General features: G+C 46.7%; 1 protein-coding gene across 1 annotated transcript in view; it reads left to right on the top strand.

The window, feature by feature from the left end:
- ANXA13 (annexin A13) overlaps positions 1-15,191 on the top strand; it is a 40,850-nt gene that overhangs the window by 18,846 nt on the left and 6,813 nt on the right. The window contains exons 4-9 of the mRNA XM_008143287.3: positions 3,201-3,295; positions 5,774-5,944; positions 8,255-8,288; positions 8,390-8,469; positions 10,343-10,411; positions 10,824-10,925. Coding sequence (XP_008141509.2) covers positions 3,201-3,295; positions 5,774-5,944; positions 8,255-8,288; positions 8,390-8,469; positions 10,343-10,411; positions 10,824-10,925 — 551 coding nt within the window. The remainder of the gene's footprint in view (positions 1-3,200; positions 3,296-5,773; positions 5,945-8,254; positions 8,289-8,389; positions 8,470-10,342; positions 10,412-10,823; positions 10,926-15,191) is intronic.

Below are 15,191 nucleotides of genomic sequence, written 5' to 3'. Positions count from 1 at the left end.
CGAGGCTCGCCGGCCGCCTCCAGAGCCTCTGAGGGGAGTGAGGCCCTGCTGTTGTTTTAAGCCCCCAAGTTTGTGGGAATTAATACAGCGTCAGGAAACTAATCCAGTGAGCAAGTAGAAAATAATGACCCTCCCAGGCAGGTAAAATCCTCCTTCATTCATGCTTCATTCCCTGCACCTCCATTTCCAAAGGAGAAATGGAGGGATTGGGAAGTCTACTGGTGTTTTTGTTGTTGTTGTTGTTAATCCTCACTCGAGGATATTTTTCCATTGATTTCTAGGGAGAATGGAAGAGAGAGGGAAAGAGAGAGAGAAACATCGATGTGAGAGAAACACACTGATTGGCTGCCTCCTGCATGAGCTCTGACTGGGGCCCTGGCCGGGGAGGAGCCTGCAACCAAAGTACGGACCCTTGACTGGAATCAAACCCAGGACCCTTTGGTCTGAAAGCCAACTCTCTATACACTGAGCCAAACTGGCTAGGGCGCCCACTGGTGTTAACAGAAGGGACTGGCCCTTGGGCACCAAAGATGGGGCTGCGGCCCCCGCTCAGCGGGGCAGGCTGTGGCTGGCATCTGGAGCCTGCGGGGAAAGCTGAGCGGCTGCCCCTGGCTCACTGCGGGGCTCACTCATCTGGCACATGGGCCCCTGGTGCGAAGTGGAGGGCACTTCAAGCCCAGTGACCTTCATCCTGCTGAAACTCAGCTCGGTATCTTCCCAGAAAATTACCGGGAAAGCAAAAGCCAGGAGGCCCTCCCGAGGCTGCTGGTCACCCTGTCTTGACCTCTGCTGTGTAATTACTCGACAGTGTCCCATGCACAGTCAGGGCTGAGGTTCCTTCTTGTCTCATATTTTTAAAAGTGTTTCCCAGAACCACTGGGGACTGGCCCCGGTGCCTCAAACCATTGTAAATGTTTACAGGAAATTGTTGGGCAGCACAGACTGCTTAGATGACACGCATATTGTGAAATGTAAGATGAGGTCACTGTTCAGTTAATCCCTTCTTGGGTAGTGGGAACGGCTCCCAGGATAAACCTGAGACCCAGACTCAAAGGGCTTGAGGGAAATCTAGTCATTTCCACGCCTCCCCACACCTCCAGGCTGTTACTGAGCCATCTCTGGTCTGCTTTGCTCTTTGATTTCTTTTTGTAAAGCATCTCAGGAAGGAAAGTCTAAATGACATTACGTTTTACATTTTAACTCCATTTTCCTGAATTATCCAGGTATAGGTTGACTATGGCATCAGAGTAGAGGGCTTCCCATTGGTCCCTGTTACATACAGTCCACCTGAGAAGCACCTGCAGCCGACACCAATGCAGAGACAAGGTTCGGTCGAATTCAGTGCAAACTTCTTCATTCATTCATTCATTCATTCATTCATTCATGTATGCATGCATTTGAACATTCCTTCACTCATCAAGTCCTCTGGGAAATACTGAGAGCTTCTCTGTGAATGCAGCAGCGAGCAGAGCATCCTTCCCCCCGCCCCCACTCCATGGAACCTGCAGAATGGCATGGTAGAGACAGGACAGAGAAAAACAGGCCACGTGAGACAGTGAATTGAGTCCTAAAGGAGGAGTAGGAGTGAACGTGATGGTCAAGGATAAAGATGTTCCAAGTAGAGGGAACAGCCCATGCAACGCCCAGAGGTGAGAGAGAAAGTGATACTTGTACTAGAAGCTGCAAGTGATTCATAGAATTGATGGAAGGGAGTGGGGAGGGGCAAGACTTAGACAGGCAAGTAGGAACTAATCCAAAAGGCTCCATATGCCCCACTGAAGAGTTGAGGCTATTATGGATTTAAAGGGGCCTGTATTGAAAGGTGTGAAGCAGAGGCGTGAGCAGGCTGACCTGCTCATCAGAAAGGTCATTCTGGGGACAGTGAACGCTGATTGGAAAAGGGGAGAGTAAGGCAGGAAACCCATGTGGGTGTCATTAGTTCAGCTGAGCAATGTGACAGAGGTGGAGATGGAGAGAAATGGCTGCACCTGAGAGGTGAAATAGTGAGGTATTAGTGGTGACTAACTGGATGTGGGGTGAGGGCAAACAGGAAGCCAGGGATGAGCCCCAGATTCCCGGTTGCCACAAGACAGCGAAGGGGCCACCTGGGAGGTAGGAAGGCTCTTTCCAGGGATGACAACGGTAAAGGTCCAGGCTCGAGATACGGGCGCCCTAGACCCGGGCAAGAGCAGCGCACCTGGAAAGAAAGGGGTGGATCTGAGAGATTTTTAAACAAATCCCTCTTGAGGTGAGATTTCTGGCACTCAGAAGTTTAAAAAAAGTCACAGAGGAAGTAACTGGATACACATTACGTAGGTGATGCTACAGGAGGAAATGAAGAGGAACAACATAAATAACAGTGTTGGAACTGAACCAGAATGAGGCAGGCAATTAACCCCTACTACTTTTACAAGTGAGCTCATCCTAGAATGTTCTGTTTCTCTAACTGAAATAAAAAAGCTAGGTCTCCCCAGAATTGTAAAGTGGAAACTAATCCTTAAGACTAAGTGAATGGTCCATCACCATGCTGAATTTAGAACATTTTCATCACCTCTAAAAGAAACTTTCCACTCTTTAGCTTTCAGTCCCCTACCCAACACAGCCCAGACACTAGCCTACATTTTGTCTCTATAGATTTTCCTATTCTGGACTCTTACATGAATGGAATCATCTAACGTGGTCTTCCGAGATGGGCTTCTTTCAGTTAGCATCATGTTTTCAAGGCTCATTCATATTGTAGCTGGTATTGGTACTTCATTCCTTTTCCTGGCTAAATAATATTCCATTGTATAGCTATACCACATTTTGTTTATCCATTTGTCCACTGATGGACATTCTAGTTGTTTCCATCTTTTGGTTATTATGAATGATGCTGCAATAAACATTTGTGTACATGTTTTGCATGGACATTTGTTTTCATTTCTCTTGAGTATATACCTAGGAGTGAAATTAAGGAATAGGCCACAGACTTCTTCCTTTTACCACCACAATGCCTAGCACTGTGCTTCATACAGTGTGGCCTCCACAGATATTTGTCAAGTGAGTGAAAAGATACCATTCTCCACAAGACATTAAAGCTAAAGTACAAGGGTTCCACCACAGCCTCTGACCACGACCCTGGCTTCCTCACACTTGACTACAATAAATCTCCATCTTGTTTCTTGTTTACATTTACTTTGCTTCTCTCTCCTGCCCTTTAGGAACTGATGAAGCGACCATCATTGAAATCTTATCAAGCAGGACATCGAATGAGCGGCAACAAATAAAGCAAAAGTACAAGGCAATGTATGGCAAGGTGAGTCCCAGGGTCCACGCAAGCATGCATACGGCCTTGGCCTTGATGTCTCTGGCCTTGATGTTCCCCAGGCAGCAGAGAGTGTCTTTACAGCTTCAACAAATTAGCCCAAGAGGAAAAAGAAATAACTATTTAAAACTTGAATTGACTTCAGAAAAACTGGAATTGCCTCATTAACTTAATGGCCCGTAAAACCAGTATTCTCTAACTCATTATTTTTTTTAAATTGACTTCATTTTTCTATTAATCCCTCTGCCATTTTCTCCACTCATTTGGACTAATTCCACATATTAACTTACAGATAGGCCAGTGATTTGAAAATCAGTTTTCACAAGTGGGTCTTTATCGAAGATTTCTTCTTTTATTTTGGCTGTCTTCAAGAATGATACATCTTTCATAAGTGATGGGTACAGAAAACTAAAAAAAGCCACCAAAACATTTCTTTCATTTTGTTGTCGTTGATGGTGTTACATATAGAAATCATCAAGTATGCATTAGGCTTTATATTTTTTATTACTATATAATGAACACAATTTAACCTTTTCTTAATGTCATTAGAATGATCAATACGCAAAGTGGGTGTTAATTATTATAATGTGTTCTAATCCATATTTATGAAACCTTTATAGTTTCAATCACTCTGTATAAACAGACATAGAGAGAGATGGATTTTTCTAATTTGACATTGGACAGGCAACGGACTCTTTAGTCCTTGGTCTCCTCACATATAGAAGGACATAACTTACCTCCCTCCTCAGGTTCTGGGAGAATCAAGCAGGATAATGCAGCAACATACCAGCAAAGGGAGCTATGCTGGGCATGAATGTTCCCATTTGACAGAGAGGAGGAGTGGAGCTCATTTTTTACATGACTTATGCAAAGTCACACGCAAGTAAGAAAAAGAACCAGGACTCAGATCCAGGACTGCGGGGCCAGAGCTCCCTCCTGGAGAACCCGTCGCCATGAGACAGTTGTTTATTGATACACCTGGTGGCCCAGATGGCTGTGCTCCTACAGTCTTTCTGTATCTCTCTTCACACTCAGGCTTGTCAGTGTCACTCACTGATGACGCTGCAGTTCGGCTGCATTTAATGGGACTGAATGACGTTGAGCCATCATCCATGCCAGCCCCACTAACTGCCGCAGCCCCTCACGTGCCATGTCTACTCCCACTGTGGCAATATGGAAAGTCCGATGCAGGCTCTTCAATTTTACTGTGAAATAAGAGTAAGTGGGTTTGAAGTGAGGGCCTCGGGGCTCTGGTAAAGATAAAGCGCGCATGCTCTGGCACAAAGCTTTGCAATTCCAGACAGCGAGACTTCCGGAGAGGTGATCTAGAATCACAGCATCGCGAAGCTAGAAGACATTAGAGACGAACAGACAGAAGTCCCTGCCAGCCAAGCTCAGAGAGAAGCAGGTGACACGGCTTGCTGGCTGGAGAACCAGGGTTCGAGCTGAGGCACCCTGAGCCGGCTTCCATGTCCAAGCAGAATGTAAACACACAAGGATTTGTTTTCATGCCTGTGGCTTGTGAAAATAGGCAGCCGGATTTCTTTTCTCTGCAGTTTTATATACAGTGGCCCCAGCCACAGAGGGCACATTCCACGATCTTCAGAGGATGCCTGAATCTGCAGATAGTACCAAACCCTAATATATTCTGTTTTTTCCCCATCCATACACATCTATGCTAAAGTTTAATTTATAGATGAGGCACAGGAAGAGAGAAACGACAATAACTGATAATAAAATGGAACAATTATAACTATATACTATAATAAAAGTTACGAGAATGTGGCATTATTAAGTAAAATAAGGGTGACTCGAACACAAGTACTGTGATACCATGACAGTTGATCTGATAATCCAGACATCAACTAAGTGTTCCTTCCAGGATTTCACAAGGAAACCAGAGTGACCATACATCCGGTTTGCCCAAGAAGGTCCCTGTTTAGTCCTCTTTTCTTCTGGAATTATCCACAGGGCCCCTTTTCACTCTCAACCATTCCCATTTGGGGGACAAATGACCCGCTCCCCCTAGAAATTACAAGCCTGTATTTTAGTCCTTTCTGGCTGAGTGTCTGGGGGTGAGTCCTTCATCTTTCTGAGGTCAGTAAATGGGAGTAATGTTCATACATCCCCTGCCAGGGCCATTTTGGGGATCAGTGAGAAAGCCCTCTGAACCCCCAAAACATTCTGCAAATGCTGCTTGTTATTGTGATTCACCTTTGTGGCCTCCAGACCCGAGCAGGGAATCTTCTCTCTGCCCCTCTGCCAGTCCTGGGGGAAAAGGGTGGGTAGTCAGGGTGACCACTGTCCCCCAGAGCAGGTCACTTGTGTCCATAGAGCTCCTGTTTTGATCACCCCTCGAGTGCCCATGGCAGGTTTCTTGTGGACCCGAGGTCATGTGGTGGGAGAGCAGACCCCTGCCCCTCTCCTCCCAGACCATTCAAAGCCAGGGCTTCCGATGTCTCCCGACAGGACCTGCAGGAGGTGCTGGAGAGTGAACTGAGCGGGCATTTCAAGAAGACAGCCTTGGCGCTGCTGGACCGCCCCAGCGAGTACGATGCCCGGCAGCTGCAGAAGGCCATGAAGGGTCTGGGCACGGATGAGGCAATGCTCATCGAGGTCCTGTGCACAAGAACCAATAAGGTTAGTCCCAGCCAAGCCCTCGGCCCCAGCCCGAGGGAGCATCCACACACCCCTCGGAGAGGGCAGCAGCAGGCAGAAGGGACACTGCACCCTTGGGTGAGCAAGTCTCCGGGCAGAAATGCGTCCACTTGGCCCATGCAGGAGAGATGCCTCTTCAGTCCTCTGGCTGTCAGTCTTGGGGTTACTGCCACTGGCTTGACATAATAGATGCTTCCAGAAAAGCTGCACCAGGGCAGCCTTTGTTTTTCCAAACAGATGCCCAGTTTTATATGCAGCAGGAAAGGCTCTGCTTCCTCCCTCCCAGTCCAACTTCGTAGGTCCTCTGGAATGAATCCTGCCATAAGCAGTCCACGCATGTGTGGGCAGCCGCCCCGTGCATGGCTCTCACCCAGCAGGGAGCACAGAAGGGACCATACGGAGACGGAGAGGTGGGTGGTGCAGGGGGATCCCAGGCTGCCAGCACCTCTCTGGAGGTTTCTGTGTCTTTCCATCTGCAGCCCTCTCCCCTGGTCCCCTGGGCACATGCCACATTCCAGCAGCTGAAAAGAGCATTTGCTAAGGCCCCAGGGGAAGCCCATTCATCTTAAGTTCCAGAAGCCACAAGGGTAAAGAGGGTCTAAAATCATTATTTGGAGACCCCCCGCCCCATCTTCCACAACTACCCATCACAGTAAACTGGGGAGGCCCAGCAAGAAAATGCCAGAAAATCCCAACATTCGTGAGGCCTCCGGGTAGGAACCAGAAGCAGTGGTTGGAGCAGGAAGCAACAGTGCTTTGCCACTAAAAGGCCCTTTAAGCCTTGTGTGCCCACGACCCTGAGCTGGTGGCTTCTGCCGGGCCTGGGCTGTCTGACCGAGTTCCAGAAGCGCCACCATGCTCCAAACCACAGCTGTAAAACCCTCTCCGGAGCTTGCCTGGACTTCCTTACTTCCCACGAGATAATGAAAACCCTCCATTTCTGGGAGTTTCCATTTAAAATTGTGCCTTAGAGGAGGGTTAGCAAAGGGCAGTGGCATCCGTTCAGCCCAACGGTCACACAACTTTCCCTCCTCAATGGTCTCCCCCTCTGCAGAAGCACCACAGTCCCCTCGAGCGTCCAAGATCAGGACACTCGGCAGCCTGCCTTGGCCGGAGGTTACTTTGATGAGTATTTTCCTAATCCTACTTGACCATATGCTGTTCCCTCTCAGCCTAGTTCCTTTCGGGTCCTGGTCTCAAAAAAACAAGCAAAGCCCCCTATTGTCAATCATGTAGGTCTGACAGTAAAAAGAAGAAAGCAGAGAGAGAGAGAGAGAGAGAGAGCAGGCCCCGGGTTCAGGCAGATCCAAGTTGTGGCTGAGAAGGAGAGAAACGGAAGGGAGCTGCTTAGACACAAGTGGTCCCCACCCCCATCTACCTCCCCTCCCACCCACAAAAGCACAGGAGCCAGGCTTCTCATTGCTATTGTCCACCTACCCCCACCACCACCCATCACTGCATGCTGACTTTCATTTTAAACAGCCTGCAGGTGTTACTGTGCAGAAAGGCCTGCTACACACTGCTGGTTCAAGTGTAAACTGAGGCAGCGCCTGAGTGGATCCCCTGGCACCAGCCATTGAAATATAAAGCAATTGTCCCAGGACACACCCTGTACACAAACTCATACTCCTGCACACAGCAAATTGTCTACCGAATAAAGCCTTGTTTGAAGTAGGGAACAATCAGGAACAACTTAAATGTCCACCAGCTGGAGGCTGGCCAAACAAACTGTGGTTTATCGCAGGAAGGAACCTTTTACGTCCATTTAAAAACATTGGGTAACTGTATAAGCATAGCTGGATCTCCACCATATATTATTGAGTGAAAGAAAAATAACTTAAAGCACAATATGTTCAGTATTCCACTTTTAAAACACATACACAAAATGATTCTATATATTCTCAGTAGCACATACATCTATAGACAAAGGCAAAGAAGATTATTTGCAAAGATATGCACTGAACTTCCAACACTGGCTACCTGGGTGGGGTTGGAGGAGTGAAGGGTGGTGAGGAGGTAATGAAAGACACTAGCTTAGCTATAACCCTTTCTAGAACTAAGAAGAATGTTCGTATATGTTACTTGTGTGTTTGGAATGTTTGCATGGAAGGGGCCCCCTCATACCTCCCGGGATCTGCTCCAGGCCTAGGCTTTGACCCATAGGTTGGCCCTCTTTGGAAGCATCCTGTGTCCAGAGACCAGTGCCGGACTCTTCGCTCTGTGTGTGTCTCTGTATCTTATCCATTAACCCACCTCGGAGCACTGATTTTTTTTTTTTACTACCTTTTCTAGGAAATCATCGCCATCAAAGAGGCCTACCAAAGGTGTAAGTAACCTTTTGTCTGATTTCAGATAAAGAATGTTCCTTTCAAAATGCCTGGGAAACTAAATCCTCTGCTTCTTCCTTCCTTTTTTCCTCTTCAAAAGTATTTGACAGGAGCCTTGAATCAGATGTCAAAGATGACACGAGTGGAAACCTAAAAAAAATTCTGGTGTCCCTGCTACAGGTAAGAGCGAAGAGGTCTCCTGAGCTGTATGAGGTTGGGAAACGGCCCTGGGCAACATGGTACCATGACGGGAAAAGGCCATGTATTCAGTAAACATCTCCTTCTTTTAGTAAAAATGTTACCCAGGGATCATCAACCCAGGCTGTCAGATCGGCTATTGTGAAATTATTCAATTGGGATTTTCCCCACAATAATACTCTAGTGATTTGCAGTTCACAATCCCTTTTTGTTAATGAGTACCTCAGGTATTTTCAATGGGTCCACTGCAAGAACTTTTAAAACACGCAATATCGGACTATTTAGTCAGGGGCACTGAGCTCTTTTCCCTTAGATTGTCAAATAAAAAAATGACAACAGCCAGCACAACCATAGCCATCTGGTGTACATGAATCAAAATTATACCTTTTTTGTCAGATAGGCAAAAAATACATTTTTCGGAGTGCTGCAGAGTTTTAGAAATAGGTTTATGTGCCATGAGGTGAAGAAGGTTGAAAGTTGCTGAGTTATCTCACTGAGCCTCACCACCTCCTTTTGTCAATGAGGAAAGTCAAGCTCGGAGAGGATGGGTAACCTGCCCAGGTTTACACAGAGTAAGACCCAGCCCAGGAGCCAGAACCAGACCATCTGACCCCAAGAAGGGCCCTTTTCACAACACAACTCTGTCTCCCTGTAAGAACCACTGCAGGGAGCTTGGCCAGGAAAGTGGGGCTTTCCGAGTTGGCCCTGCAAGGACACAGCTCCCAGCCAGGCCTCCAGCCAGACAGCATCTATATCTCATTGACACATCCCTCTTATGAGTTCTGAGCATTTCCTCTGCTCAGCCCTCTCAATGTGGATAGACGGACTGTGGTAGGAAGTGTGTAAGTGTTCTCCTGCTGTATAACAAATCACCACAACTCAGCAACTCAAAACAACACGGATCTACCATCTCCCCACTTTTGCAGGTCAGGAATCCTGTTAAGGTTAGCAGAGTCCGTTACTCAGGGTCTCTCCAGGCTGAGACCCTGGTGTCAGGCCAGGGCCACTGGATCCTCTTCCAAGCTTACTGAAGCTTGGCAGGTTTCAGCTCCTTGTGGCTGTAGGACTGATGTCCCTGTTTTCTTGGTAGCTGTCAACCAGAGACCACTGTCAGCTCCTTGCGGCCATCTGCAGTCCTTGTCATGTGCCCCCACAGACAGTTCAAAGTTGTTTTCTCCAGGCCTGCAGGAGCTCATCTCTCTGACTTCTTCCATCTCTGACCTTTTAAGAACTCACCTGATTGGGTCAGACCCACCAGAACACTATCCCTTTTGATAATCTCAACTGATTAGGGATCTTAATCACATCTGTAAACATCCCCTTTGCCATGTTAACACAGCATAATCACAGGAGTGCTATCTCATTATAGTCACACATCTCGCCCACAGTCGAGGGAAAGGGATTATCTAAGGGTGAGGGCCACTAGGGTCATCTTAGAATTCCCTGCCACAAAGGATTTAGGTTAGACTTCAAGACCTTCCATAGCCAACCTTCAGGGTTCTTCAGGACTGGGTCCCTAGTAGGTGAACTTTGATAATTTGACAGGAAGACTGTTAGCTTTCCAATAGACTGACCTTAGGGGACACTGTGAGGTTGCTTTCAGCCTGCTTAAGAGGTCAGTGGGTTTATGAGTGACCTGATTCCTACAAAAAAAAAAAAAAGGAAAGAAAGAAAGAAAAAACAAACAAGTGTTGTCCTGAAACTACTCAGTTGTGCCCAAAAGATGGCAGCAAAGAGCAGCGCTTCACCAGGCTGACTCTCCAGGCTACCCCTCTGAAACCACCCCTTTTTCCCCTTTTTGTTTTCTGTGGTCAGGCAGGAACTCAAGTTCATAACAACGTGTCGATTTTTCTAGGCTAATCGTGATGAAGGAGATGATGTGGACAAAGATCTAGCTGGTCAGGATGCCAAAGAGCTGTATGATGTAAGTGGGCAGGCGTGCCAGTCTCAGCAACATCTTTCTAAAAATGTATTAGCCTTATTTCCAACAAACGTTTCTTTATTTCATGCACATGGGAGTTACTCAGAAAATATGTATGATCTTTAAAATATTATTTTATATTTACAGTCATCATGAACCTAAAGGAATTATTCCTATTCTTATACTCGGGGGTTAACCACCTCAGATCCATTTTGTAACCAGGTAGGAGGGGGGAGGGGGTATAAATAAATATAAACCATTAAGTGAAGTATACTCATGGGTTAGAAATTTAAAGTGTTTAGTCAATCAATTTGGCTTCTATTCAAAGTATATTTTATCATTTCCTGGTCCCAACACTGTCTATTCAGTCTTTTTGCAAAAGGCTTTTATGAAATGTTTGTGTTTGACTCCGGAGGCAGGGGAGGGCCGCTGGGGCACTGACGAACTTGCCTTCAATGAAGTCCTGGCCAAGAGGAGCTACAAGCAGCTACGGGCCACCTTTCAAGCCTACCAAATTGTGAGTGATCAAGCACCAGGGCAAGGAGTTCACATTGAAACCGAGTCTTAAGTTATTTCTAAGAGAAGCCACAATCTGGAATATGGAACTGGGGTCTGGGGAGTTGTTTTACAACAGGGGTTCTCAATCAGGGGTCATGTTGCCCGCCCCCCACCTCCCCCCGCAGGGATATTTGATAATGTCTGGAAACATTTGGGGTTGTCACACTGTGTGCTACTGGCATCTAGTGGGTCAAGGCCAGGATGCTGCTACACATCTTAATGCATAGGACAGTCCCCTACAACAAAGAATCGTCCAGCTCCAAGGGCCATGCCAAGTTGGGGAAACACTGCTTTATAAGGGAGGCTAGGAAAGCAGAGAAGTGTCAAGTTCAGGAGCAAAGCCCGAGAATCAGAGCACACAGGTTCGATCCTGGATCTACAACTGGCATGGGACCTACCCTCTCCATCCTCATTTGTAAAGCAGGAGCCATGATCCTCACCAGTACACCTTCAGGGGGTTAATTCGTGAGCTAAAAGGACAAACATAAAAGGCTCAGGACGGCACCTGGCAAGCAGTAAGCATACAGACCTTTGCTCTTATTATCATTCTAACTTAAGTGCTTACCACTCCCAAGATGGATGTGATATACCTCAGAGGTACACTCCTGAAGAAATGTGTATACATTACTTTTACACAATTAATTTTTTAATCTAATGATAAGTTTAAGCCAAAAAAAGTGAAGTAGCTACAAGTATTTTAGGCACTTAATGGAGAGTCTTTCCCTAAACACCGGTCTTTAATTGCAAGAAGCCTCTTGGGGAGTATCAGAAGTTTTTTGGTCTCCAATTTTATATTTGTGGAGTGCTTTTAACTATTCAAAGCACTTCTGTGCCCTGTATCTCATTTCAATTTCACAACAATAACGTAACTATAATGTAGGCTGAACAGCCATTGTTGCCCATGACTGCTGGACAAGGAAAGGCTGTTGTGAGTAAGGAGCCATCTGTAACTTATCAGGGACCACACAGCAAGTCGGTAGCAGAAAGTGGATGAGAACTCCAAGATTCCCCAGTCCGAGCTCCTACCTCGGCTGGAGCTGGCTGCTCCTCACTCGAAATAGTGTTTCCTATGTGTTGCCAGCAGATGGAAAGACAATAAAGCTTCAGAATTTTATCATCACTGTATATAAGCCTTGAGGGCCCTCTGCTTTCAAATCGTGCCCAGAGACATGATCAAAGGCAGCTGACCCCACACTCCCAGGGCCTCTAGGCCTGGAGCTGTGTAGACTGAGCTGAAAACCTTCTCTGTGACCTCGACCTTCTTCCCACACGACTGGGGCCGTGGATGGAGGTTCTGGGATGGCTGTCATTGCCAATGACTGTAAAGACACATACATGCGAGCAAGCATGTGTGTGTGTGTGTGTGTGTGTGTGTGTGTGTGTGTGTTGTGTAAACTAAGTACCTGAGTAAGGCTACTCTCTACCAATATTAATCCTGAAACAAAAGCATCAAACCTACTTGAAAACTTGTTAAAAATAAGAATTCTCAGTCCCCACCCTTACCCTACTAAGTCAGATTCTCTAGGGTCAGAGGCTTACGGTCTGTATTTTAATAAATTTCCAGATTCTGATGCATATTCAAGTTTAAGAAATCTGCTCTGTGCTATCAGATGTATGACCTTAGCAAGTTATTAAGGGTTCTGTGCCTCAATTTCCCCAACCATAAAGTAGAGATGATAATAGTACCTACTTCATTTGGTTAGTAACGGTTACATGAATTAACACAAGTAAACCACGTAGTCCCTGGCATGCAATAGGTGCTCAATGAACCTGAGAAACTGTGAGGAGGCCCCCTGTTGTATGTGAAGCAACAATGTTAAAAACCAGAGCCTCAACTTCAATGGACAATAGGATAGTCTATTGATCTGTTGATTCTTTACATGAAACCAGTTCAAAAATGCCACCTATTCATCTACGCCACAGACCTTCCTGGAACGTAATTCATCTTGCCCTGTACCCTTGATTTCACCCTTATGTTCACCCTGATCTTAAGACCAGCGTTCCATACGTTCCTCATGGTCTCTGGCTAAACGCACCAAGATGCTAGCATCCGGTCGCTGGAGCAGATTCTGTGGCATAGCGTTGAATTGTAATTTTTGGCACAAAAACTCCGGTTTTTATCCTTTGCCTCTAAACTTGAATCTTACGTACAGATGCTCTCAGAAATCCCAGCCCAAGCAACAGAGGCTCCCCAACTCTGCTGCATCGTGCAGGGTCGTTACAGTCCTCCGTCTACCAAATATGAACGGTACATGGAGTGATAAAGCCAAAGTAAGCTCCCCAAACAGGGCTCAGTATAAATTGTAGGTGCTCATACCCACAGCCCAAGCTCGCGAAGCCCTCGCCATTTCTCCCCTCCCTTTTACGTGTTCCTAAGCCCATTCCAGAGTCTAGCCCTTTCACGGCTGTAGCTAAAGCCATTTTATAGGGTTCTGCTGTGGGCTCACTGTCAATTTGGAGGAAATGGTTTAAATCCCTATTTTTCTAAAAAAATCTCCCTACCTGGTTAACTAGAAGCCTTTGAGGCTGGTCTGGAATTCACCCTCGCAATGTGATTTGTACTAAGATCAGAAAACCTGGCTCTGTCCAAAGAGCCCCCTAAGAATTAAACTGGAAGTGAAAAGCTGGCCACTGAAAAGGGGAGTCCCAATTGCTTGGGCCCATCAACTGATTTTCATGTGTGTTCCCTGGAGCCCCTGGAGGTGCCTTAGCAGCTACCAGGAGGGGTATGGAACAGGAGGTACATAGGGAAGAAGGAGCAATGCCTTCTCATTGTGTTGTGTGAATAGCGCCCCCTGGAGTTGTGCTACGAAGAGACCCTGAGTGGCAGACCCCGGCATTATTGCCCAGGGCGGGCAAAGGGAACCCATCTCCTGCCTCCCCGGACGGCGCTGCTTTCCTGCTTTTATCTGTTGTGTAGGCTAAGCTTCTACAGAAAATGGAAAAGCACTGCCTGGCCCAGCATTAGCAATAGAAACAGAAAGTGTTTTCATGTGAGGATTTTTTTTTTTTTAGTGAACACAGACCTGCATGAATACAATGTCCTCTTGAAACACAAGCTCAGTCTACAGAACAAGAACCCTATCCGTGGGAAAGTGATACCCGTCCCTCCCGAAACACCAGCTCCCACATCAGCCCCCTAAAGGCTGGGGACAGCTAAGGAAAGGACGGGACTGGAAGCCCCCAACAGGGTCGGCTTCCAATCCTTTACACACGCCAGACCTCTCGGTGTGCGAACCACGAAGAGACCAAGCAAAGGGCTTCATTAAATGGGGGCCCTCCTCCCCCCACATCCATGGTGCTTGCATCACAAAGAATATTTTGTTTGCCTGTGTTTTCAGAATAAACTCCACAAACTCCACTGGCGTGTCCTCAGGGCCCCCACTATTTATAGAACCACAATTGTGTCATATCCTCTGAAGATAATTTCTAGGAAAGATGTTTCAGTATTTCAAATGCTTAGACATGTTTCCCAAACCCAACAAAAAGTTCTTTCTCTTTATCGGCCTGCCCTGAACAGCCCAGCCGCCCAGGCGATACTTGGTTAAGCATAGTCATACTTTACTCTGAACTTCAGCTTCTGTAAATATTTGGAAAGAGACCGAACATGTAATGCTGTGCAGAGCGATATGCGAGCTGGTGGTGAATATAGGACCATTTGGAATCACCCCAGAATGAAGGAAAGGGGCATTTTGATGTGGTCGGCCCACCCCCCCCCCCCACTTCTAGCCCCTGCAGCCCCACAATATCAGAAACATTAGACCAAGTTCTTCCCGTGGATTTCACCCCAACTGTAGGAGACGAGTCCCCAGTCCCAGGACAAAGGAGACAAGGAAGGTGTGGGTCAAATGATTACAACCACAGCCTTCTAGAAATTAGAATTTCTAATTCCTAGAAAATTAGAAATGGGATTTTAAAAAACACACAGGAAATCAGTACTGTGTATAAACATAAAGAATTATTGATACTGTACAATACATGTTCATTATTCTCCCATCCCCTGATTTTACAGAGGAGGAAACTGGGGCTCAGAGTGTGGCCCTGACGGGGCTCAAATCCATTAGGGGTCAAATCTGGACTAACTCCTCAGCCATAGAGCCCCACTCATGGTCAGCCCTGCAAACCAAAAGGCAGGACAGGAGTTCCTTCAGGCCGCATCCCCAAATCTGGGAGAGCTTACTGCCTTTTGTGGAGGAAGAACCCCAAGTGCATCCAAAGCAAAACC

This window comes from Eptesicus fuscus, chromosome 19, assembly GCF_027574615.1.
Source record: "Eptesicus fuscus isolate TK198812 chromosome 19, DD_ASM_mEF_20220401, whole genome shotgun sequence".
NCBI classification, from domain to species: Eukaryota; Metazoa; Chordata; class Mammalia; order Chiroptera; family Vespertilionidae; genus Eptesicus; species Eptesicus fuscus.
This window is presented reverse-complemented; position numbering and strand designations above follow the sequence as displayed.